We start from the raw sequence: 26,733 nt of genomic DNA, 5'->3' as shown, positions 1-26,733 counted from the left end.
CCAGATAAACAGCCAGAGATGTGCTTGAAAGGCTTATTTTTATTTTATACTCATAAAGATTGCCTTTTCAAAATTTACCTTGTATTCATCAACTGAAGATTTCTGATTCCAATATTTTGTTATTAATATAAAATCGTGATGAATCACAATCTGGGATTATGCCACCAAGGCCCCCTAGTGGAGTTTATCTGTACTGCAAGGGCCAGTGGTCTTGAGGAGCCCTCTGCCTTGCCATCTGCATTTCCAGGAGGACAGCTCCACACCCGTCTGTTTCAGAGACAAAGATAAAATCCAGTCAAATCAGTTTGATGTATGTCACCTTGATTTGTTTCTGGGAACAGCAGAACGTTGGAGGCTAATACCATTGATTTTCCAGCTGGACAACTGCCCTGGCGTGTTACCCCCGCTCTTTAGGGCTGAAGCCCATTGTATCCTTTGTAGGTCTCTCACCATTGGGAAATACATGGAACTTTGGGAATCAGAGTCTAAAACTTCACTCCAATGTGGTAGCCACTAGGCTATTCAGTACTAGTCCAAATTGACATGCTATAGGGGTGAAAAACATCAGGTGTGAGGAATTAATTTGAGAAACTATATTATACCTCAATCTTCTATTGATTGGAAGTTAAATGATATTTTGAGTGTACTGGGTTAAAGGAAATACATTTCTAAAATGGTGTGTGATTTGCATTATATTTCCATTGGATGGCACTGGTCTAAAATATGAATCAAAATAATCATGGAAATATGCAAATAATGACTTCACAACCCAAGAGCGAGAGAGACGTTGCTGTGCTACTATATAGCTCGAGGAAAAAGAAGAGTAAAATTAGAACTTAAAATGCAGAATTTACAGGTAAGTAGCTAGTTTTTTCAAGGGCAGAAGGTGTGGGGTAGATAACCATTATTACTTAGAAGATGACATAAATTCTATACTCAAGCTGCTAATACATCTGGACATTTTAAATAAAGACTTACAAATGTATTTATTAAACATTTTTCTGTTTATGCCAACTCTGTGCAAGCATTTGCATGTTCGTTAAAATAATCAAGGGTGAAAGGATTTTGTATGCTACGCCTCATCGAAATACAACTTCCTTCTGAAGAATCCCTGTGGAGAATAGTTCTGGTTTCCTTAGCCAGTTGGTTTGGGGGTGTGTGTGTGTGTGTGTGTGTGTGTAGTAATGTCTTTCAGGGGTTTTTTATGGAAGGGGAGACATTGTGGGAGGTGGTATCATCAATATTACCAGAATTTGTATGAAGTACTCTCTTTAAAAATTACGCTAAGCAAAATGTTCCATAAAATTCTCTCCTTCCTTTGTTTTCACTTAATTGTTTGCTCTAAAAAGCAGGTCTGTGTAAAATCCCCTTTTGGAGTTTTCTTGCTACTAATAATGGCTTTTTGTCTTTTTGTTTTTAACAATAAGTGAATTCTTCCCTGAGTTTTCACATTTCTCTTAAGCAGTAGTTCTTGGTGGTGGGGATGGGGGCACAAATTTGGCCACCTCAGAGATATTTGGTTGTCTGGAGACACTTTTGATTGTCACAACTGGGTAGTTAGTTTATGTGTGGTGCTACCAGCATCTAGTAGGTAGAGGCCAGACATGTGGCAAAATATCCTACAGTGCACAGGACAGCCGCTACAACAAAGGATGACAGTTCAAAATGTCAATAGTGTAGAGGTGGAGAAATGCTATTTTAGAAAATGTCATTCCCATCAACACCCACCCTGTAAGGTGCTACTGAGTATGCTACAGGTTATTCCCAAAATGTGACTTTCCCATGTACAAAAAAGTTCTCTGTACTTTGAGGCCCAAGAAAGCTATTACCATCATTTTCAATTTTAAGTGAAACTTACAGATCGTGGCATTTATAAAGTAGCAATTCATTATTCTTTTAAGCAAGAGGTATATAGATTTTCTTCTAGCCTCGTCAAAAAGCTAGTTTTCCCTCTTTTCTTTTTTGAGACAGCGTCTCGCTCTGTTGCCCAGGCTAGAGTGCAGTGACATCATCATAGGTCACTGCAACCTCAAAGTCCTGGGCTCAAATGATCCTCCCTCAGGCTCCCAAGTAGTTGGGACTACAGGCATGTGCCATTATGCCCGGTTAACTTTTTAAAGTGTTTGTAGAGACGGGGGTCTCACTATGTTGCTCAGCCTGGTCTGGAACTCTTGGCCTCAAGTGATTCTCCCAGCTTGGCCTCTCAACATGCTAAGATTACAGGCATGAGCCACCATGCTCATCCATTAGTGTTGATTTTTTATAAGTGACCAGAAACTCACAATGTACTCATCACAAACCTGTGGCCCTCTTAATCAGACCTGGTCTTAGCTTGATCACTGAGGCAAAGCTGGCCCAAGTCAGACTGCCAGATTTCTGGCCTGGCCCAGAGTCCGTACACCACACAAAGGTTGTTATCGTGATCTGTTTCTCCAACAAATAGCTTCAGTCCTCATTAGCGACACTTAGCTCATCAAAAGAACACTCAAAAACTAGCAGAACAAAAACTCCACACCCAAAGAATTGAATCCAAACATCAGGCTCCACCAGCATGATCTAATTTTAACACTGACCAGAATATTCTAATATTAGAACCCAATGAACAATAAAAACCCTGAAACATTGAGTTATTACATTGGCAAAATTAAAACACAAGCCCCTTCACAGTGTCTGGGGTGGGATCTCCCTGATTTTCATGAATGGGTGCACCACGAGTCAGACCCCTTTCAAACTCTGGATAGCACCACTGCCACAAAGACACACTTAATGCAGTGGGTGCTGTTGGCAAAAGGCAGCGACATAATTGCTCTCCCAGGTAGCAACGAGCACATGGTAGACACCCGGAAACAGTGTGAGAGGCTCCCGTGTTCCTAGACCTCTGAGAAGCCAGAGGTGCTGCCTACCTCTCAGGTTAAAGGCGTCCAAGTGCTCTTCTTCACTGTCTTCTTGGCATGGGCATTTTTAATCTTACACTTTCTTGCATAAAAAAAATACAGCATGTGCCCCGTGGTTACAAAAGGTATGGAGATCAAGACCAGCATGCCAAACTGCTGCGGCCACGGGGCCAGCATGACGAGAACGAAGTGGATGAGGTCCATGAGGTAGTTCAGGGAGCACTGCACACCATTCACAGCCCCTCGCTCCACTTCTGGAATGTTCTCCTGGAGAAGCTGGGTCACGGTGAGGTCAAAGGACCAGAGGCCTGCAGGGCAGCAGTGTAAGGGGGGGAAAATGTGAACAGATGTCAGAGAACATTGGTGAGAATTCTGCTCTGGCATTGACTGGCACTGTCGCCACGGGCAAACGAAACTTTCTGTTGCTCAGTTTCCTCATCTGTGAAATGGGAATGTTTCAGGCACTGTCTTATTGGGAGATTCCATGAGATAATATTGTGAACCGTGTGGCACTGTGCCTGGCCATCTGTGCATGGTAGTTTCTGTCATAATTTGTGGTATTATATTTACCTTTTTCAATCACCATTACCACCATTATCATCAGATGCACTGTAACTTCATTTTGGATGTATTTATTTATGCCCCGACTTCACTGTGAAAATGTTCAGGACAGAAAGCAGAGACTTGCACTTCAAATCTAGTTTTGATTCTAGATTTTCCTCTTTCCCTCCTGGTTCGGCAGAGGAAGAATTGGCCTCATTTCCCCAGACCCCCTACATTCAACCACACACAGAGGCTGCGTTTGGTTACACTTCAGAAGCAACTTCAGGACCTGCTGTGCAGACACCATTAGAGCAGAAGTCAGCTGTGGTGATGACAGTGCTGCCCTCCCATGACAGCGTCTCCGCTGGGGGTGCTGCTGCCCGCCTCCATGGGGACCTGCTCCCGGCTTCTGCCTGCCTGGCTGATTTCCCAGCCAGCCGGGCTTCTAGATGCTCCCTGAGGTCCAGCTCTGGCCCTGCAAAGGCCTCCTGGTTGCCTCTGTCCTGATCCCTGGATTTAGCTGTGGACTCAAGAATGACTTGGAGATAATGTGTTGTGATCTTCAGTGTCTGCCTTTGCAGAGCACCAGCCAGGCCGTCTGTCCTCCTGGGCTAGCCACCCTGCCGTGGCCCCCACATGGGGGCCCTGACCAGGTCCACCATCCTCCTGAGCTGTCCCGACCACCCCGATGGCCTCTAAGTCTCTCAGAGCTTGGCCTGCCAAGGACCTTGTCCCACACTGGACTCTAACCCAGAGCTCACCTGTAAAATCCCCACACCTGGCCCCTAGCAAGCAGTGCTTACAAAGTTAGGAGGTATTTATAAAATGCTACAGTGCAGTTGTACAATGTGACATGCTCAAAGAATGCAGGGCTAGTTATGCACTGAAAATTATCTCTAAATTGAGGACATAGAGGTATAGTTCTGAGATTTTTAAGAAGCAAAGTGAATTGTAAGCAACGTGTCATATCTTGTTGTAGCCAGAGTTCTGTAACTTAGTTCCCTGATATCAGAGTGGAAACAAGCATTTACTGGGTAAATACCTAGGATGAGCCCTGTGGTTGGTGCTATATATTAGATACTAAGGCAGGCCACAGGCCCATCACCCACGGAGAGGACCGGTCATCACAGCCACCTGGCCGGACCATGCTGGCAAAGACATAATATGTCCTTTTGGGCACTGGTGCTTTTAATGCCTGCAGTTGCAACCCCTCACCACCAAGCCCAAGATCACTTGTCATCCTGCCACGAATAAATGTAAATGGTACATGCTGGCATTGGGGGTAAGGCGTCTAGAAGCGTCCATTCGCCACTCAGCACTGGGGTTCTCTATGTCTCTCTGCCCACCCCACACCCAACCCTCACACAGCAGCACTTGTGAAAGTTGCAGCTAAAATATAATAATGACAATGAGGACCGAAGGCGAGAATTAGCATTCATTTCTGACAGGTAGTTCCTACACTTGAGAAAGCGTTGTGCTAAACATGCTACCTACGGGAATTATTTCAGTGCATCCTCAGGACGCCCTGGAGAGGCAGCTTCTGTCACTATTATCCCGTCGTACAGATAAGGATACGGTGACACGGGGAGCCTAGGTAACTTGCCAGCATCAGCAGGTAGCCTGGCTCGGGCCCTGAGCTATCTCCCTCATGAGTGTCGAGAGTGTTCTATGTCTCTGGAATCCTCATTCAAGACACAGCAAATAGGACTGTTATTATAATACAATGGAGGAAAGGCCGTGAGTGCTTTTCCAGATTGCAGGCACTGCTGACGGGCTTCCATGTTTTCCAAATGGGGTCTTTCCTTTGTATCGGGAAGAGCCAAGTTATCCTGGTAGACGGGAGTTGCTGGTGGACTTTTTATTCCCCTTTGAACTAAATACTTTATTGCAATATAATGTGAATTGTATAAATCTTAAATGGTTACTCTTCTCTCAGTTGTTTGTGCAATGAAAGGCTAAGAGGGCAAGTCAAACCACCCACCAGCTACCTCATTTAAAATATTTTAGAGGTGGTAATCTCTCGATGAAAGAACAGTTTTCTAAGTCAGTTATTTGGAATTAGGAACACAGTTTCTTTCTCAGACATACCTATTACATCAGAGGATGTGGTTCCCAGGCTAGCCCACGGTTTTATAACCTCTTTAATTAAGGCGACAATACTCTGATTTTTCTCCCTCCTAATATGCCAAAGCTTCTGTAGACCAAAGGGCTCAGGGTCTCCAGGGCAAGAGTCAGGAACACATGCCCCCAACCCTGTGGCCCCACCTCACTGTGGCCTCAGAGAGGAGAAGGTGAAGCCTGAGTCCCAGGAGGGCAGGGTCTCAGTGCCTGGCGTACAGAATGAGGGACACAGGGGAGGTGTGTGGGAAGGGTTGTCGAATGAATTGGGAAGGACACACTTGGTTTTTGATCTACACCTTCCACCACCACAATTTCCACTCCCCTCCCTGTTTCTGACCTGGGGGTGGAGAATCCCTTTGCTCTGAGCTGTGCCCTCAGGGAGGGGCTTTGAAGGTGGTGACTTTGGATTTGGAGGGGAGGAAGGAGGGCTGGACAAAGAAATGATGTTCTCTGCATGGAAACCTGATCCTGGGGATTTCATGTCAAAGAATGTGGCCCGATCTCTTCCCAGGCTAGGACTCCACAGGTCTAAGCACTGAGGTCAGTGTGCTGTTATGTGGTTTCTGTTGACATCACCATTGATCCCCAACATGTAACTGCTGGAGTCACCAGGCATCAAATGACCAAATTTTTTTTAAAAATTTGTTTTAATAAATACCCTAACCAAGCCAGATATGTCCTCATTGCCATATGAATGACATATGGTATGAATGACATAGCCAGGCTCAAGGGCTCATGCCTGTAATCCTAGTACTCTGGGAGGCCAAGGTGGGAGGATTGCTTAAGGTCAGGAGATTGAGACCAGCCCAAGCAAGAGCAAGACCCCGTCCCTACTAAAAATAGAAAAATTAGCCGGGCATGGTGGCGCATGCCTGTAATCCCAGCTACTCAGGAGGCTGAGGCAGGAGGATCGCTTGAGCCCAGGAGTTTGAGGTTGCTGTGAGCTAGGCTGATGCCACAGCACTCTAGCCTGGCAACAGAGCAAGACTCCATCTCAAAAAAAAAAATAATAATAATAATGAATGACATATAGTTGGTGACAGAGCTCAGAGACCAAGTATTTGGGGAAGACAAGCTTACTACAGACCCTCAAGGTTAGGCACCCTGTTCTCGGGGAAGGATTGCCTACCCTCCCCCAAGCAGCTAAGGAAAGCCCCTCCCCCCCCACCCCCAGCTGCCCTCTTTCCTCTCTCCTCATCCCAGATCCACGGGAAAAGAATCCCGGCCAAAATACTCCTTTAATGTAGATGCCATCTGTAGCATTTTCATGCTCGACACCCAGGAAATAACTATCTTCTCCTTCCCAAATCTCGATGTTTTCAGCTTTCTGCTTTGCCTTTGCAACACTGGCTGCCTAGCCTAGAGCACTCTTCCCTCTCCATGTCACCTGCTTGCCCTCCAGGGATCTCTTAATTGTGCCTTACTTTAGAAAGGCTTCCCCAACCCTCAAGACCAGATTTGGTGTCCCTCCCGTGTGTTCCCAAGCCTTTGTCCCGCCCTAACACAGTTCCTAGCACTATATTGTCAACAACTTACATATTGGTCTCCTGCTCAGACTGCAAGCTCAGACCTTGTCAGATCAAATAACTCTCCTATCCCCACTGTCTAGGACAGTTTTTGTCACATAACAGGTCCTCGATGAGTGAATGATGAAGATTTACAATGGCACGGTGATGAGACCAACAAATGCGTCCAAGGTTACCTAGCAACATCACAAGCTGCAGAATCTCACGCCAAGAGTGACCCACTGCTCACCAATTCGTGCCAGGATCACTCCCGAGAAGAGCAAGATGATGGAGATGTAAGACTCGGGGGGCTCGGGGCGCTGCTGGCCTTGGAACAGAACTGTGCTGTTGGTCCAGTGGATGGAGGAACGGTCTGGGACGATTGGTTGGTTCAGGTTTCTTTCAAAGGGATAAACATGCACCTGGTCCTCCTTTAGCAACCCATGGTTTGAAGATGAATTTTTGCTTAAGGGAAGTGAGAAAAAAGCCAGATCAAAAGGACTTCCAGGAGCAAAGACAGAAAACACGCAGAGCATTAGACAACCTAAGTGGAGCCAGCTGGATATGACACCGGTGGTGACCAAGCCATAGTGCCCCCGGAGCCAGGTGAAGAGAATTGTGCCCATTAGGCCAGATAGAGCCGAAAGGGCCGTGAGGATGCTAAGCAGGGAGCCTCCGATCCCTTGGGTGTAGGCAAAGCCAGTGGTGATGCAGTCGAAGCCCAGGACTGTCATGTAGAGAAAGGCCAAGCCCAAGCCAGCCAGGAAGACGGTCTGCCTGCGGTACGCTTCCCACCCCTCGCGGCACGTGCGGAGCAGCCTCTGCAGCTTTCGAAGGCCAAGACGAAACCCTGTGGTTGTGGCCTGTTGTCCTTCACGTCTAGACTTGTGGTCCTTTGGTTTTTCCGAAGTTCTGGGCCTGTAGGTGAATCTATCAGTGGTTTCCCAAGAGTCCATTTGCCCTAAAATAAAATCCATATTAGCTTAAAGTTAGCACCCTGCCCATATCCCCTCATCCCATCCCCAACCTCATCTGCTTCTTTGTTGGACAATTCCTGTGTTCACTGATGGCTTCCTACTCCAAGCGCCTGTGTCCCTCGGCCTGAAGAGCTCTCTCCAGCCACAGGAACACGAGGCGCAGGCTGTTGGTGCCCTGCAAACAACTCCCGACCCTTGAGTGCCGAGGGTTGGTGGACAGACACCCCAGTTCCCTTAGACCTTGGTGGAACAGTTCTAGGCTTGTCCTGCAGTCTCTCAGACGGTCCTCCGCAGGACTGAGCCCAGCTGCTCCCAGTGGTGACACTTGCATTAACACACCCTTTACAGTCTTTTCTCTCTTCCCTGACTCACTTCCCAGTCCCTCCCCATGCTTCCTGGGATCACCTTCCAAATACATTCCTTTTTACCCCAAACCCTTGTCTCAAGGATTGCTCTTGAAAGAACCCAAACTAAGACACACAGTTAAGCCAGGAAGGTGGCATTGAAAAGAGGAGCTCACAGAGGAGGGTACAGGACAAAATTTCACATGCTTGAAACTTGGTCATGAGCTCCTGGAAAAGAGTGACAGATACTTCCTCTGGTTATTTTTTAGAAGAAACAGAATAAAATGGCAAATACCTTTCAGTCTTCCAGGACAGAACAGACAATGACTAGAAACAGATTGAAAATATATATAGCCATTTGTGAGAGGTGTATAGCACAGATTAAGACTAGTTCTATGAAGAACTAGAGGAGTCAAATAAGGCTCTGGAGGAAGGAGAGAGGAGTAGGTGGGCCAAATCCATTCTAGACCAACTATTAATTAAGAGCGTCACACTATGGGAAGTATGATGCTCTTAACTATAGAAATGGATTTATTGCCAGAATAGTTAAAAAAAATAGCAATAACAACAATGATGGAAAAAATACCTAACATTGACTTAAGTTTTGCTATATGCTAGGTAGTAAAATAGGGCTCTCCATAAACTACTTTATTTAAGTGTTAGAACAACCCTATGAAATCAGTTCTGTTTTTGTCTTAACAGATACTGAGACAGAGCATATGAATAAATTAACCTTGCAAGGTCACACAGGTAATAAGTGGCAGATGGGAAGGATGCAGCTCACTCCATCTAGCCATTCATCATCTAAATATGTATATGTATCTATTTACCGCTCTCTACAAATATATGTATTTTATTTATTCAATGAAATATGGTTGACTTTAACTACAAAACAACTGGAGAGAAAAGAGAACTGATTACAAGAATTCCAGAAAGAGAAACTGATCAGAAGCAATTCCTGGACTGTGTTGTATCAAACAGATGGGCAGTGTGGTCAATAGGCAGGAATGGCTCTTTCTTTGGGAGAATAAGGTCATGTTTATTGGCACGTCCTCCTTCCTTTTATCTTCACTATACTATTAGGGAATTTCTGATTTAAAAAAAAGAAAAACACTGTTCATAATATGGATGACCAATTCATTGCATTGTCTTGACCAAAGAGCAGGCTATACTTCTTGACACAATTGTCTCTCTAATGCAGGCTCTTTAGAGAGGCTGTTTATAAGCGAGATAGGAAGGAGTAATTTGCCCCCAGGACTGTGGGATAGGTTGTGCAGGTTGTATACTGCACAGTCCCATCGGGGTGCTACTTACATTGGAGTCTTTCTGAATGGAGCCCCTGGAGTTATGCAGTACCCAACCTGTGTTACTGTACAAGGCAGCCCCTCCTGCCCCCAACATTAAGATCAGCCATATGAACTGCATGACCAATGGCACAGCTGGAGCCTTCTCATTTATCACTGTTTCTAGGCACATTTGCAGACAAAATGTTGAGATTATGATCAGACACAAGTTCTGGAAAGAAGAAATGAAACACTGACATAAAGGAGAAAAAAAGAACAAGAGCTCTCTCTGAGTTTGCATTACCTTGAATGTTCACAGCCTCCTGTTGCCTTTCTAGGAAGTTCCCCCCTGTGTGTTGCTGGGGTTTAACAGCCAATTGGGGAACTAGTTGATAAACCCTGGACAGAAATAGAAACTCTACAAGAAGTGAAACCAAGTTCCATCCGAGAATGAAACCACAACCGATCACATGAGATGCCCATGTCATCACCTGGCCCACAGACAGGGGAGCAAATATATTGATGATCTGGTCCAGCCGCCGGACTGTAGCATTCATCACTGTAAGTGAGAGGAGGGAAACATTGTAACTTAGTGAGTGAGTCCTTCCTTCTGGTGAATTTAACATCGTGTATTTGCTAGATTTGCTAGTCATGCACTGAGTAATAATGATAGTGAAAACAGGAAAGATCCCTTTGGATTTAACGATAGATTAATCAGAGGATTTGCAACCTAGAGAAGACCTTCAAGATCAGTTTTGTTGGAATTTGGACAATTAACAGATAAGTAAACTGAGACGTAGAGAAATGAGGTTACTTGGAGCTACTTATTCTAACTCCCATCTATCTCAGCACTCTCTCCCATCACAACCCACCATCTTAACAACAACAACAATATTAATAGCCATTGTTATAACTAACATGTTGACAGGGGAGGCAGATGACAAGCGGAGGGTAGGGGACAGCATTAGTTGAATACTTACTCTGTGCCAGGCACATACTTCTAAGCTTTCTACATATATTCATCTCACTTCTCACAACAACTCTAACAAATCAGTAATGTTCCCTTTTACAGCTTAGGAAACTGAAAGACAAAGAGGTGAATTGGTTTGCTCAAAGTCACAAAAGTGGAGATGAGAGTCAAACCCAGGCAGTCCGACTCAGAAATGTATTGTCCTAACTATTCCACCCTCCTGGAAGAATATATTTACAGAATCATGTTTTAAATTGTACTGAACTTCAACCAGAATCTGTGCTTTATTTTAGATTTCTTTAAAATTAATTAATAGAGAATAGGAAGATTTTCTTCACCCAGAGACAGAAAATGCTTAAGACACCATGCCGCCAGGCTTTCACTAACATAGCTGTTTTATTTTGGGTGGTGTTATTTAAGCCGCAGCACATCCAAATAATTACAGTTTGAAAGGAAACATGATTATAAGGGGTTTTTACTCTTTGTAAGGCATAATTTTAATAGACTCCTCCTTACTAGCTTCCTTTATCTTGGCCATCAACTCTCACGAACATTTGCTAGCAGAGAGTACCGATTGCACAAATATAGAGTAGGACAAGATCTTCAGCTTTAAATTGGCAATTTGAATATACCGCAATGCGAATGATCCAAGTTTTATAAATGGAAGGAAAAACAAAGAAGATGCCAGATTCTTTCATTTAGCTCTGTTATTTAAAAAAAAAAAAAAAAAAAATTCTATCCCTGCTTTCAGTGATAATCAATGGTCACATTTAAGGATGCATTTTTTTTTTTTTTAAAATAAAGCTTATCACTGCCCAGAATTAAGAAATCTTTTAATTCACTTGTTTTCCAGTCTAAAATTGCCCAGAAACTTCTGTGGTGTGTGTGAAAGGCTTCTCTCCTCAAAGTGCAGTCTATGTATTCTTTTGATAATAACAGTATCAACCACTTCTTAGACATTTCCTACATGCAGACATAGTGCTAAATGCTTTACAAATCCTGTGTCTCATAGAATCCTTCCCAAAACTACAGATGAGGAAAGTCAAGTTTGAATAAGTTAGGTAACTTGCCCCAGGGTATGCAGCTAGGAAGAGGCAGAGCTGGTTTTAGCTGAATTCAAACCCTGGTCTGGTTTACTCCAGATAACTTCTCTTAAAGGCTGTTTCTATCGCCTCTCTCAGATCCCTGCCTGGCCCGGCAGCTCTGCGCTCCTCAGCTGACCAGAGGACACTGGAGGCCCCTGTGGTCCTGCTCACCAGCCAGCTGGGCTCTGTTGCCCCCCGTGAGGCTCACGATCCAGTCCCTCTGAACGGTGATGGTCAGCGCGGTGCCGGCCAGGTTCGCCAAGGCCGCCAGGGTGGTCACCACCGCGTAGCAGGCCACCTGCCCAGGGAGGGGGAAGGGATTTTGGAACCCCAGAATAGAAATGGAAGCTTCTCACCGCTTTCCCGGCCCACTGTGGTACAAGGAACAGCTAAATGAACACAAAGACCTCTGTGAGAAAAAGGTTCGGTGTGGGTTTGGAGCCAAATGCGATTGCGTTAATGCCGAGTGTTTTCTTCTCCCACCCGGCCAGCGCCTCAGCGCCAGAGCCACGGCTACTCTGTCCCTCGCAGACACAGACTGCTGTTCTACCGCCTGCATGTCTGGGGGATCCCAGCTCGGCTTCACAAATTAGGGGAGAGGAGAACGCTAAGGGAAGGTAGCCAGGTCCAAAACCAGTGAGCAGGGCTGCCCGGAGAACGCTCCCTGACGGACACGCAGGTCTGTGTCCAGAACATGCGCGCTGGTGGCGCGCGAGGGAGACGGGGGACACTCACAGTCAACCAGCCGTGCCAGATTTGTTCCATCTCCCTCTTGTAGGAGAACACGAGCATCAGGACGATGCAGCAGGCAGTGACAGAGGCGTTCTGAGTGAAGAGGGAGGCGTGAGCAACTGTGAATGCAAACACCCCAGCCCAATATTTACTCTTGGTTTTAAGAGGCAGGTCACAACTACAGCATCACTGAATACAGACTAACTGCGTTTGGCCAAATCCTGTGGCAACCAGAGTTAGCGTTTTCATCAGCAATCACAGGCTTAAGAGGCGAAAAGCAGGCTCTTGCACACACTAAAGGCAAAGCCTTTGTACCCACAAGAAAAAAAAAAAAAAAGCTGGACTTTACAAGTGAGTGAAAGCATCAGAGAAAGATCATATGAAAGGCTGGATTCTAGGTAAACCAAGGAAATTAACATTTTCCACCGCTATGCCACACTCTTCTGGATTGAATTTGTAACTGAAGTTATCAATTTGGCCTGAGGACCAACCCTGTAGATTTTAAATAAGCTAGCCTTTTCAGTGAAGAGGCTTCAGAGAATGCCTTTCCAAGTATCCTAGGTGGAATGAAAACGATCATGTTGACTAGTAATGAAAAGAATAGGAAAAACCAGCCCGGCACGGTGGCTCACGCCTGTAATCGTAGCACTCTGGGAAGCCAAGGTGGGTGTGATCGTTTGAGCTCAGGAGTTCGAGACCAGCCTGAGCAAGAGCGAGACCCCATCTCTACTAAAAAGTAGAAAGAAATTAGCTGGACAACTAAAAATATATAGAAAAAAATTAGCCAGGCATGGTGGCATATGCCTGTAGTCCCAGCTGCTCGGGATGCTGAGGCAGAAGGATTGCTTGAGCCCAGGAGTTTGAGGTTGCTGTGAGCTAGGCTGATGCCACGGCACTCTAGCCCGAGCAATAGAGCAAGAATCTGTCTCAAAAAAATAAAAATAAAAACAATAAAAATAAAAAAATAAAATATGTTAAATATAGCACCAGAGCATGATGACATAAAGCTGAATAACTCTTTTTCTAGAGTTTACAAGTTATGCTGTATTGCTGTTAAGTTCATATCTGTCATTTTATTTCACTACATAACCCCAAAAAAGTTAGTGAGGTCATAATATAGCATTTAATTATGTATGTCATAGTTAAGAGCATTACCTTTATTTCTTGGTTTCCTGTCGATCCAATCACCAATTAAGACTCCAAATATTAATACAGATCCAGCCACCACTAAGCCAAACACTGCTGATAGAAGAAGATTATGTCCATATAATTCTATCAGGAACACAGACATGGCAAAGTGCCACATTCGGTCTCCCTGCAAGTCAGTAGAGACAAAGCATGTGTTAATCATTAACCTAAAAGATGGAACAAAGTTAGAATCCAGAAGGATGCATTTCTCCCAAAGAACATGTAATATGCAGGATTTAAAAACAGAATGTCAAAATTATAATTTTATGCAGTATATCCATAAATTTATTTTTATGCAATATAGTTATACATTTAAAAAACTGGACAGAATATATTTTAAAATCTTAAGAGCATCAAAGAGTCACGAAGCTAATGAGCAAATATCAGACAAGCACTTGGGAGAACCTGAGAACCCCTAGAAATAAGCCCAGGATGCCCTGAGGACATCTGCTGATTCAAGAAAAAACAGCAGTGAAATACAACAGCAGTTTTGGTGGCCTCAGAAAGTCAGATGATAGAAGTCCATGCTACCAAAGATGGGGACTAAGATAAACTAGTTTCTACTTTAAGCTGAGACCCCATGTAACTAAACTCTCCATATAAGCAAGAGCAAACCTAAAGTAAAACAACCCTTGCATGGACTTGTAGTCCAGTTTTACCTCATCTAGATGGTCCAGGAAACCTCAAGCCTTGAACTTGGATTAAAGTGTTCTCGAATGTCTAATGCCCACTATGTATCTGGTAGAAGTCAATTAAAATTCTTTCCAAAGGAAGATGCCATTATCTTAGGCTTCAAGGAACCCCTACAATTATTTTTAAATACAATGCCCAGCATATGGCCAAAAATAACTGGTGATACAAGGAAATGAATCACCATGAGCAAGATTACAATAAATAAGAGATAACTAAAACAGACTTATTGAGACTTCAGATATTTATATTATCAGACGCTGGCTGGAAAATAGTATTAATAACACTATATTTAAAGAAATAAATGCCAAATCTGATAATCTGACCAAGGAATTAGAAACTATAAGAAGTGACATGGGCAGTTTGAAAGAGAAATAGGAATTTTAGGACTGAAAAACATAACAATAGAACCTAAAATTAAAACCTCAATTGATAGATTTCGTAGCAGATTAGACATAACCCAATCTTTAATCAGTTAACTATAGATTTAGCTGAGGAAATAGCCTACAATAAAACACAGAAAGACCAAATGAGGGGAAGAACGGTAAGGAGAGAAGATGAGAAAGGAGAAAAAGAAACACATAATGGGCCAAATAGAAAACACAAATCACAAAATAAGATGGTAGATTTAGCTTAAATATATCATTAGTTATCACTAAGTATAAATGGACTATATGTTCAACTTAAAGGATAAAGATTGACAAATTGAATTTAAAAATACAATTATGTGCTGTTTAAAAAGAAACATTAAAACAAAAAAATAAGAAAGGATGGATAATGATATACCATGCAAACACTAACCAAAAGAAATCCACGTCACTAAATTAATGCCAGACAAAATAGACTTTAAGGCAAAAAAGCTGTACTTGAAATAAAGAGAAACATTTGTAGAAATTGATCATATAATACATCATAGAGCAAATCTTAATTTCAAAGTATTGAAATCATCCAGAAGGTTTTCTCTGAACTTGAGGCAGTTAAGCTAAAAATCAGTAAAAAGAAAATCCTCATGTTTGTAGATTAAAGAATACATTTCTAAATAATCCATAGGTCAAACTAGCAATCACAAAGGACATAAAATTTTTTAACAAAGCATATCAAAACTTGTCAGATGCAGCTTAAGCACTGTTTAAAGTGAAATGGGTAGTCTTAAATGCATATATTAGAAAGGAAAGCCTGAATTTATTAAGAAGTTAGAAAGGGAACAGCAAATTAAACCCAAAGAAAGTAGAAGAAAGGCAGTAATAAAGGTAAGAGCAGAAATTAATGAACTAGAAAAATAAAGAGACAATAGAAAGACTTGATAAAGCCAAAATCTGGCTCTTTGGAAAGACTGATAAAATCAGTTGTGGTATATTGGGTGATGAAATACTATACAACAATGAAAAGTACCAAGCCAGGGCTGTGTGCAGTAAGTGAGAATTACAAACACAATGTTGAGTAAAAGCAGCAAGACATAATAGAATATCTATGGTAAGATTTTATTCATATACAGTTCAAAGACTAATAATTTTGGGATGCCTACACAGCGATAAAACTATGAAGAAAACAAGGAAGTGAATCCCATTAAAGTGAGGCTCATGGCTCCTTCTCATTGGTGAGGTGTGACTGAGAATGGACCCATGAGGGACATCTTGGGTGCTGGCTACATCCTAGGTCTTCACCTGGTGGTGGTTTCATGGTATTCATTTCATAATTATTTATTATTGTTCCTACATGTATGTTTTATGCACTTTTTTCTATTTATTCTATATCTGATAATTCAAACATCTTTAAATAAAAATACACACACATATGTTGAGACATTCTAATGTCTTTAATATTAAAGTTCTTTTAGTCATCCAAAAACATTAATTTTATTTTGATTCGTCTTACCCACATCGATAAGGCACAGCTTACATAAATCAAAAATCTTGGACTCATGAGGTAGATCAAAGTTGCTCCTAAAACACATATATTCAAACCATAAGCATTATGAAATAGTAAAAAATATATATATTTATTTAAAGCAAATTTTGCCAGTAATGCAGAGAAGGTAAAATGCTATTTAGCATGAGTTTGCTTTTAGAGAGTAGCTCAGTGCTGAACAAAAATATAGGCAACAGAAAAGCATATGGTTTGCTCAACAAGTTAGGGGAGTCTCAGGCATTTGTTAAAAAAAAACAAAAACAAAAAAAAACAAATGTCCACTCTGGACAACTTTCACCCCTCTCTCTCTGCATATCTGCTCTTCTCAAGGTCATCAATGACCCCCACACAGGTCAATCCAGTCATCAATTCTGAGTGTTCATCTAAGCACCTGGCAAATCTCTCCCTTCCTCCCTGGTGAAACACCTTCTCCATGAGGCCCCCAACATCCACGTCTTCTGGTTTTTCTCCTACCTCACTGGTTGTTCTTTTTAATGCCTCCTTCCCCAACCTCCAATCTTTAGAGCTCCCAGGTCTCCAGCCTGGGACCTCCTCTATTTTCCATCTAAACTCACTCTTCTAATGACATTCAGCCTCATGATTTAAAATACCATTTACAAGGCTGACAAGTCCCAAGTTTATAAGTCCAGCGAGCACCTCTCATCTGAACTCCAGACTCCTATATCTAACCTGTTGCTCAACCTCAGCTGGGTGCTGAGTAGGCACGCTAATCGAACGTGTCCGAAACAGAATTCCTGACCTTCTCCCATCCAAACTTGTTTCACCCCGTCTTCTCCTCCCATCGTAGTAAGTGGACACTTCATATTTCCTGTTGCTCAGGCTGGGAAAACCTTGGACTCTTCTCTCTTTTATACCCTGTACCCCAATCAGCCACCATGTTGCCTGAACCTTCAAAAAAATAACCTGAACCTGATTACTTTTCACCACCCCTACTGCTACCAGCCTAGACACCCTCATCTCTCGCCTGGATTATTGTGACATCCCCTCATGTACCTCCCTCCTCTATCCACTTTCAATCTACCCTCATCACAGCAGCCACAGTGCTCCTATTAAAAACCCAGGTCTGATCATGTAACTCCTCTGCTCAAAACCTCTAATGGTTCCTATGTCACACAGAGCAAAGCCCAAAGTCCTTAAAAGGCCCTATGGAACTCCTTCCCTCAATTTACCTCTCTGACCTCATCTTTTACGACTCAATCCCATTCATCACATTCTAGCCACAGGCTTCGTTCCCATTGCTGGACTGTGCACTGGCTGTTCCCTCTGTTTGGAATGCTCTTCCCTCAGGGGTGCACATAATCGACCTTGTCAACCCCATCAACTCCATGAGGTCTTTACTTAAGTTATTTTTTGGGCCAAGCGTGATAGCTCACACCTGTAATCCCAGCACATTGGGAGGCTGAGGTGGGAAATTTGTTTGAAGCTGGGAGTTTGAGACCAGCCTGAGCAACATAGTGAGACCCTGTCTCTACAAAAAAAATAAAATAAAAATTAGCCATGGTGGTGCACACCTGTAGTCTCAGCTACTTGGAGGCTGAGGCAGGACGATCACTTGAGCCCAGGAATTCAAGGTTACAGAGAGCTGTGATCACACCACTGCACTCCAGCCTGGGTGACAGAGTGAGACTCTGTCTCTAAAAAATAAGATTAAATTTAAAAAATTTTAAAAAGTTAATTTTTCAGTGTGGCCTTCCTTACCCACCCTGTCTAAAAACTGCACCCTCTAGACCAGCACTGACCAATAGAACTTTCTACAATGATGAAACTATACCTTCACTGTCCAATAGGATAGCTGCTATGTGTCCCTCAAGCACTGGAAATGTGGCTGGTATGACTGAGAAATTGAATTTTTAATTTTAAGTAATTTAATTATCAATAGCCACACAAGGCTAATGGCTACCATGTTATAAGCACAGCAGGTATGTATATTCCTTTATCTCTTTTTGCTGCTTTCTTTTTTCCTTACTATTTGTCACTAACATACTATATAATTTACTTACAATTTACTTGTGTATCTTGTTTATAATTTGTTCTCCCCACTAGAATGTAAGTGGGGAAACAAATTATGGACTACATGGAGAACATAGTACACAAGGGGAAAGATCTTCGTCTGTTTTGTTCACTACCATATTCCCAGTACGAAGAATAGTTTCTGGTACATAGCACATAGTCAAAAAACGTTTGCTAAGTGAAGGAACAGAGATGCAGTAGAAGGCCCTACAAGCCCCACTCCGGCACTGGTCTGCTCTCTGTTCATTTGCTAGGCCTTGATCTAAATCTCATCTCCTGACTGGATGCTCAGACGTTCTTCCGGCCCCTCTCCTGACATGTCCACCCATGCAGACGACCTTAATCTAGTTTCCCAATGGTGGATCCACTATTGTCACTTCATCCCACCACTCTGTAGCCTCTTGATCTTGGCCCATCCAAAGGCTCTCAACCAGCCTGGTCTCTTACCTGAGACAACAAATAGCCAAGAGGCATGGGGCAGACCTGGAGTGCCGTCAACCTATGCTTCTCTTTGCTAAGACTCCAGAGAACAGCGCAACCCATCAGAGCATCTCTTGGCCGTCAACCAGAGTTATAAGGTAGACCTCAGCCACCAACGCCACATGCTCAAGCATCAGACAAATGGACCGGTGGTGAGGGACTTCTGCATACCCAATAACCTCTGGAGCATAGGCCATGTCCTTCTATGCCTTCCCAGGACGCATGACTGTGCCCCCCAGTGATGGTTAGGTGGCTATGGTCAGTCTGAGAATTCATTACAATACATCTACAAGGAGTGTGCAGCATCCTTTTTGGAAGAAAGCCTACTATTGGACCAAGGGATAGTGAAAGGGACAGAAGAGAACTCTAGCAATGACGATTATTTGTTATAACCAATAAATAGGTTTCCATTTTAAGAGCCCAGATGTCAAGAGCATCCTATTATAGTGGCCTCACACAGGCTGGGGAGGAAGTAGAAATTAGAACAGTTGTTGAAAACTTTCAGTTTGCTCTTTCTTTATTAAGTCTAATGACTCAGGCTTAATTTGGGACTTTTTGTAAACAGCCAGGCACATCCCTCTTGCACAGATGAGAGAATGTGTAACCCATCTGTTATAATGCCTTGTATATAATGGATGCTCCACAAATTGCGGCTAAGAATATGAGAAGTAGTAATATATGCCCCATTCTGCTGTGTAATGTCCATCACAATGAGAACAATCTTTAAAAGTAAACTGTATATTGAAATGTATTACCAAAATTGAAAGTGAAGCAAAAAATCCTTTTCATAGATAGTTAAAAAGTTTCTGTTTCACTGGGCTAAAAAAGACAGGAAACCTAAAGTCTCCTTCTGGGCACCATTTCTCTTTCTGTTAAACATCAACGTAATATAGTACAGAATGAGTTTTAGTTTTAACTGCCTTTAAAAATCATTTCTGTTATCTAGTGAAACGATTAAGGTTATCTAGTAAAACAGACCAATTTCCCTTCTAGAGGAAAAGGGCACCTATTTAGCAAATGACAAGTAGCTGCTGTTTTCTCCTTTTTCTTGCTAACAGAACACCAGGGGTGTTTGTTCAGGGTGGCAATGCACCCACAGCCCAAGGGGATGGGGTCACAATGGATCTCAATCCCTTGCACTGATTTCATTTCCCAGACTTCCCTGCGGCTAGGATAGGCCATAGGACTGTTCTAGCCATGAAGATCGTGGGGGCTTCTGGGAAAGATTTTGCTTTCTGATAAATGAATCAAGTGCAAGAGGAAAGTTTGCTTTTGCTTTTTTTTTCTTGCTTTGTGCATCCACATCCTGCCTTTGACTGTGACCATGATACCTAGTGCTGCAGCAGCTGTCTTGAATCATGAATCGATAGTGCAGAAGTCAATGACAAGGCATATGGACCGAACAAGACGTGGTCTTGATGGCATCGCTGAGTGGCTGCACCAAGCCTGAATGGATGGATGCCTACTGCAATTCTTGTTTAGTAAAGAATGAATGTTCTTAAAATTTAAACCCCTATCAATTAAGGTTTTATTTTTTTTATTTGCAGCCAGAAGCATTTCTGACTGATACATAGATCTTTAATTACTGGTTCAATAACTGCCCATACACACAGTGTCTAAATTTAACTACTTCTAATATTTACCATATTTTCTTTATCTCTGTGTATATGTGTATCTTCAATATATGTGGAAAATAAGTTGTAGATATAATACTTTACCCTTTCAGCATATATCTCCTAAAAATAAGAACATTTTCCTTTATAACCACAATGCCATTATACCTCCTAGAGATATTAATAATTCTCTGATATCATCTGAGAGCTAGTCCTTATTCAGTTTCCTTTATTGTCCCCAAAATGTGTTTTTGTGGTTGGAGAAAGTTTCCACTTAAACGAGACAAATGGAACTTGAGATTTTGTTTTACTTCTTCTTTTAATCAAAAAGGAAGATTCACTGCTCTTCCCTTCTGTGGCTACCAAGTTTCACTCTCCAGCCCATGTGCGCCCAGCAGAGCCCATGGGAAGATCTGAATACAGCTCTGCAGTTAAGACTGTCAAAAATCACTTAACAGCCTCACCCACATTGTAAAGTGTTGTAAGAATTCCCACTTGGAAACTTACCTGGGATTGAGTTCCCATGAACTGATGCTCTTAATTAGACAGGAAGGCAGAGAGGACTGTGAACATTTAATGTGGAGTACGGTGCCCTCTCTGTGAGACAGGCTTCTTGGTTTGGGGTCCTAACTTTACCCCCGTCCCCAAACAGCCCCACACATCACACTCACAATTTACAAGTAACAATGTGAGAAAATAAACAGGAGATGACGTTTTTACCCACAGCTGTGGTAATTATAATACTAATTGTGTATATGAAATTGTCAACACTTTTGTATAAATATAATTTTTAAAAATTGGGATGCACTCACACTCTAGAAGAGAGAGATGGGAAAACAAAGCTAATTGCTTTGTGACATTTAAATTAGTGAAATCAATTAAGATTTTTCTAGAACATTGCCATGTAAAAAGACATATGTTGTTTGATTATCTTTGCTTATTTTTTTAGCCTCCTATTTTATTTAATGAAGACCACTATGCTCAGAGAGACTGTGCAACTTTAGAGTGACGTGAATGCAGCCATATTACCCATGGGGGCCGTGTGCCCCTTTCTCAGGTGGAGCTTATTAAAATTACATCTAACCAGAGGCTTACCTAAAAGACTCTTCCCTTCCATCATTCTTCTGATGCCTGAAGTTTTAGTCTGTTTCTCCTCATTTCCAGAATTTTCAGTGTCATTTAATTCTCCCACCATAACTTCATGCTAGGAGAAAAAGGTTCCAAGTAATGAAAAATACATTCAAACTATTATCATATGGTTCTAAACTGGAAGAAGTCAATATGCTTTAACTTAATTCCAATTGGATTCCTCCAAAACCATTTATATTTCACTTATTTCAGCCACCGAAAGTTAATTGTGTGATCTATTATAAGGGTTTTATTCCATATGAATAAAGTCATAGCAATTGTCATCGACAAACAGAGACTGATTATTAACACTCAAAACTAATTTTTTGGGGGGTGGAGGGGACATTCAGCCAGTTATAATTAGAGACTCATGGATTAATCAAACACACAAAAAACATTAAAGATATGTTTTGACTAAGTTATCTGTGTTGTCATTCAACCCAGGAGCAATGGTGTAAGTAATTTGTCCCTCTTTAATGTGTTATTTTTTCAACTTTAATGTTTCAGCAGGGTAAATTTATTAAGTCTGGTAACTTATAACTAATGCAAGTTATAAATAAAAGCTTCCTCACATTTTCACTAATACACAGAAGCAAATGCTTGCTTCTGCTAATGACTATTTTACTTCTAAACAGAGTTCAAATAAGGACTTTCTAAAACTTTAACAGTTTGCTTACCATAGACAGCAGGAAGGTTTAGGTCTTTCACTGCACCCCCAGAGGCCGTATAGAAAGATGAATTTCAAAGCAGTGTAGCAAATGGCTTCTAAACCACACAGGGGTGTTGCTTCCATGGAGCGCTTTGTGCAGAAAGTGCTGGAGTTGCAAATGTTTCCCGTGGGCTGTCGAAAGAGAGGCCAGCAGTTTCTGCCACCCGTGACTGCCCAGCAAAATGTGGTCTGGCGGGGGCCCTTCTAGGTCCATAGGTTGCTGCACTGGGAGACGGGGACACGGAGTGCAGCCAGTCCTGGGGGCTCAGACAAGGACAAGACGTGTCCAGAATGTCCTTGTCCTGTAAAAGCTTAGGATACATACAGGGACATTCAGTAAGAGTCTTAAAAAAAAAAAAAGTTTTATTTTTGCTTTGAAATATGTCAGAGATCACTTAGAGGCAAATAAGAGCTGGCCCTCTGCAGAGTTAAGAGATCTCCAGATCTCTGTGCTCAGACTGTCCCCTTAGTATCGGGGCTCTCCAGGCCTTTCCAGGCAAGACTGCATAGTGTCTCTTTCTTTTCCCCCTGCCCCTTCAAAGCTTTCACTCCCACATGTGGTGCCTCAATCCCTAGGCCAACTCCCCCGGCCAGACCTAAACAGATGAGTCCTGCTAAACGCTCATGCCAAGCACGAGTCTTGGGCAGGTCCTCCTAGGTGGATTGGCCTTCTAATAGCCATGCCAACCCGACCAAAAGTATTCCATTTTTATGGGAATTCCAAGAACGAGTATTTTCTCTTGGGTGGTAGAAGGCGGGATTGGGAACATTTCCAGGTCGTTAGCTCATAACATAATAGACACCATTTAGTGGCAGCTGTGCCCCAACCAAAAAAGAAAAAGAAAATAATTCTGTCCCAAGACCATAGAGCATTGACTAAAGGATTCTCAAGGCCCTGATTCACTTCAGTAATGACCTAAAATATTTCTCTCAGACAGGCTCAGATTCCTGAGACTGCCTCTGTGTTTAGTCCATGCATCTTGTCTGCAGCTAATGGCAGAGAGTTAGTTGAGAAATCTAAGATAATGAGGCTTTTACTTTATAAATGTTCTACCCAAGAAATCCAAAAAGATAAAAAGAAAGCGTTCCATTTGTCACATTCTAGATAAATTATTTAAATTTTGCTGTGAACGCTTCAGCCTAAAATAAATGGCTTTGTTTGCAGAAATGCGTAGCACACATTTGTCAAAGCTCCTCACCCGTTTGGAAGTGCTGTAGTCCTGGTAACTGGGGAGTTGGGGGGAGCCTGAGTCCCGCAGGCTGACAGGGTGTGACATGAGCCCCACGACCATAGGGCTCACAGCCCCATACCACCAAGCCTATCTCAAGGCCAGGGACAGGTGGGCACAGAGCAGGCACTTGAGAAAGCCATTTCCCACTGCTATGCTTACCCGTGTGGAAATGGAGCAAGAGCACCAGGTCCTGAGCCAGGGCCTCAGAAGAAAGAGGACACGTCCCAGCTTCACCTTTGATGTACACATGTGGGAAAAAGGAACAGATGGAGTTATTCTTTCCAAAAGGAAAGTATCCACAAAGTATATGGAAATATTAATGCAATCCTGAAGCTACTAGGGGTTTCTCTGGGCAGGATTCAGCAGGAGTCAAAAAAGCCAATTTATCTTTGGGCAAAAGCTTGACATTACCAGAGCACAGAAGAATTTTGAAGTCCATCAAATGGCTCCCAAGTACTGCAAATTTTCCCGATTAATGTATATGCATATGATAAACATATTATAGATATGTATATGTACATCAATGTACATATATAGTATATACATACACATATACGTAAGTGTATGTATACATATTTAATCAAAGATTCCTGCAGTGTAACTCAAACTTTCAGTGATGAATCAGAGATGCCTTGGTTATAAATAGAGAAATAATGAAATAGTTCCAGAAGTTTGGACAGAGGTGGGGTGGGGGCAGGGAGAAAAGTGTCATTTAGCATAAGATGACCAGCTTCCTGAAAAATATCTTTCTCTACATAATCTATAAAAATCATTTCAAAGTTTGCCACTTTATGCTTTCCATACCTTTCAGGAACAAAACTGGTGCATCCAAAGTAAATATTGACACAAGAGAAAAGGGATTAGTGACTGGCCCTCCGCAGGCCAGCCCTTACCTCTTTCAAAATCGGTTTCTTGCTGTTTATATTTACTGCTGTTGTTTTAAATAAAATGAACTGGTAATTGAGAAATTGTTGCTAGGGTTGTACATGATAGTACATGGTTTTTTACTCTCCAAAGGAGAATGTTTTCCCCTTGCTACACATCACCTGATAGAATTATGCACTTGACTTATTAGCCCAGGGGCATTTGAAACCTTAAGTGAAAAGACTCAAAGAGGTGCCGGGAGGCAGCAGTGGGGAAGCAGATTAGACAGAAGGTCTCTCCAAACGGAGTGTTTTTCTGGTTTAGATGAAAGTGTATTTCCCAACCTGATGTGCTCCTCCTACAGACAGGGCAGTCAGCGCTCCCCGAGCTCGACACCTCTGCCCGCACAGACTCTGGAGTTAAACACCTGGGTTCAGATCCAGGCTCTTCTGCCTACCAGCCCTGTGGCCAAAATCAGCCTCACTGGTTTCTTTACGCCTTGGTTTTTCATCTCTATAATGGTGCTAATGACAGTACTCACCTCATAGAGTGATTATGAAGATTAAATGAAAATGATGATGCGTGAAGGTGCTTAGGAGAGTGTCTGGGGTAGTTAGTGCTCAAAAGAGCATAGCTGTTGTCATTCATTAGTAGTATTTACACATTCAATTATCATTATCATCATTATCATTATTGTATTCATGGTGTAAAATGACAATCAACGTGAAGGGGGCAGTAAGCACCTTTTGGGAAGATAAGCCCACAAACCACTCTCTTTCTTTTCTCCTATATCAGACCATGACCCTCAGAGCTTTGGGACTAATCTAGACATTCCCACTGGGATTAAGGTGACAGGTTGAGTTTCCAGAGTATAATCCATAGTGTTAGGAACAAAGCCATCGGAGTGACATACAGCACAAGAAATACAGGTTTACTCTTTTAAACTAATTCTTAAACAATTAATGCATAGATAGATTCTCCTTATAAAAAATTCATACAATGCAGATAAGAACAAACTTTCCTTTGGCCACCATCCCCGATCCTAGAGCCCTCCGCAGAGGTGAGCACTGTTATCAGGGTGGAATCCATTCGTCCACACCTTGTCCATAGAAAATGTACACTGTTCATTTTGGTTCACATAAATGGACTCATATCCTATGTACTATTTTGCAGCTGCTTTTTTTATTCAATAATGTCTGGAGGTGTATCCATGTTAGTATTCCTTTTTTAAATTTGCATCTATTCCTACTAATCATAATGGATTGCTTCCACAGGTCTGATGAGTGTCCCTCCCTTGCCTCCTTCTGTCTGTTCCAGAAGCCATTGCTTTGAGGGAGAAATGTCACTGGCATGAGATACTGGACATTTGTTCTTGGGCTGTAGCTATTCTATTTAATAACTACAGGTGAGACCTTGAGCTAATCCTTAAGCTACTCCCAAATTCCATTCCCTTACCTATTAAATGAGAGATGGATTATATGATTTCTAAGTTTCCAAACGGCTATGATATTGAGACAGAGAAAAGCTATTTCTTTAAAATATCAGAATGAAAAAAGTTGTGCGAGTGGGTAAAAGGAGCTTCTTCCCAGTAACAGGTATGTTTCCCACAAAGTCAGGTCTAGCCCTGAACTGAAGCCTGGTTACCCCATTCTTTTAATGTATGCATAGTATTCCACAGTACGTGGGCTTTATTTGACAACTCAAGAATCAAGGTGTTTTTGAGTAGTCACAGACAGCACAAATTCCTCTGATAGAACTTGGTTTAAAGTAATTACAGCTGGACTGTTTATTAGGGATGGAATTAGGGTGTTAGAGGACAGGCTTGGGTAAATAAACACTAAAAGAGAGGGATTTGAGTGCCCTAAAAAGTGGTGTTCAGTCATTTCTTCAACACTTATCGAGTGCTTGCTATTAAAATAAAGAACCAAGACCGCTGGGAAGGCTTTGTGCTTCCCAAATCTCAGCCATTGCTTACTGTCTGCCCACAGGCAGTCTGCGTTACAGGTGGTTGGTTCTCTTGCTCCCCAATCCATCACCAAGGCGCTTTACTGTTGGGGAGTTCGCAGGAAGCCTTGGAGAGCTGCTTGTCAGCACGTCTTTTGCATGAGGCTTCCCTCAACACTGCTATTTAATGTTTAATCAGTGGAGGAGGAGGGCGGTTGACAAAAACCTTTTTATTACTCTTATCTTTGTTTCTGGAACATAAAAAAAAAAATTATCATTACTGACACCAAAAAAGAAAAAAAAAGAAATGTTCTTTCACTAGGAAACAGAAAACCGGGACCTGTTAAGGTGTGGCCGAACAGGGCTGTAACCAGGGGTGGGGCGAGCGGGGAGTGTGGGCAGTTATACCTGAGGGTTGCCGTGTTGATGAGGGGGACGTGGGGGACCCAGCAGACTGTCCGCCTTCTTTCCTTTCCTCTGAGCTGCAGTGGG

At 42.5% G+C, this 26,733-nt stretch overlaps 1 protein-coding gene across 2 annotated transcripts; it reads right to left on the bottom strand.

Annotated features, from left to right (window-relative positions):
• Positions 1–49: 49 nt before the first annotated feature.
• Positions 50–21,562, bottom strand: LOC138376789 (ferroportin-like). Of its 2 annotated transcripts, XM_069461248.1 has the most exons (10): positions 21,460–21,562; positions 16,208–16,275; positions 13,610–13,769; positions 12,458–12,573; positions 11,894–12,020; positions 9,972–10,226; positions 7,859–8,024; positions 7,314–7,528; positions 2,904–3,202; positions 50–267 (listed from the first exon to the last, which is right to left on the bottom strand). In XM_069461248.1, exons 1-9 carry the CDS (start codon positions 21,557–21,559, stop codon positions 2,907–2,909), a joined length of 1,503 nt encoding a protein of 500 aa, XP_069317349.1. In that variant the 5' UTR covers positions 21,560–21,562; the 3' UTR covers positions 50–267; positions 2,904–2,906. The 2 variants fall into 2 exon arrangements, with proteins under 2 accessions (XP_069317349.1, XP_069317348.1); XM_069461247.1 differs by having other exon boundaries at positions 7,314–8,024.
• Positions 21,563–26,733: the final 5,171 nt, after the last annotated feature.

Source organism: Eulemur rufifrons, chromosome 29, assembly GCF_041146395.1.
Source record: "Eulemur rufifrons isolate Redbay chromosome 29, OSU_ERuf_1, whole genome shotgun sequence".
NCBI lineage: Eukaryota > Metazoa > Chordata > Mammalia > Primates > Lemuridae > Eulemur > Eulemur rufifrons.
This window is presented reverse-complemented; position numbering and strand designations above follow the sequence as displayed.

Bases quoted from the DNA above. Each gene is read 5' to 3' on its own strand.
- LOC138376789 (XM_069461247.1), bottom strand. From the start codon at position 21,559: ATGGTGGGAGAATTAAATGACACTGAAAATTCTGGAAATGAGGAGAAA. The intron at 16,276-21,459 runs GTAAGCCTCTGG...TATGTGTTTTAG, and splicing joins GGAAGGGAAGAGTCTTTTAG to GAGCAACTTTGATCTACCTC. The intron at 13,770-16,207 runs GTAAGACGAATC...ACTGACTTGCAG, and splicing joins GCTGTGCCTTATCGATGTGG to GGAGACCGAATGTGGCACTT.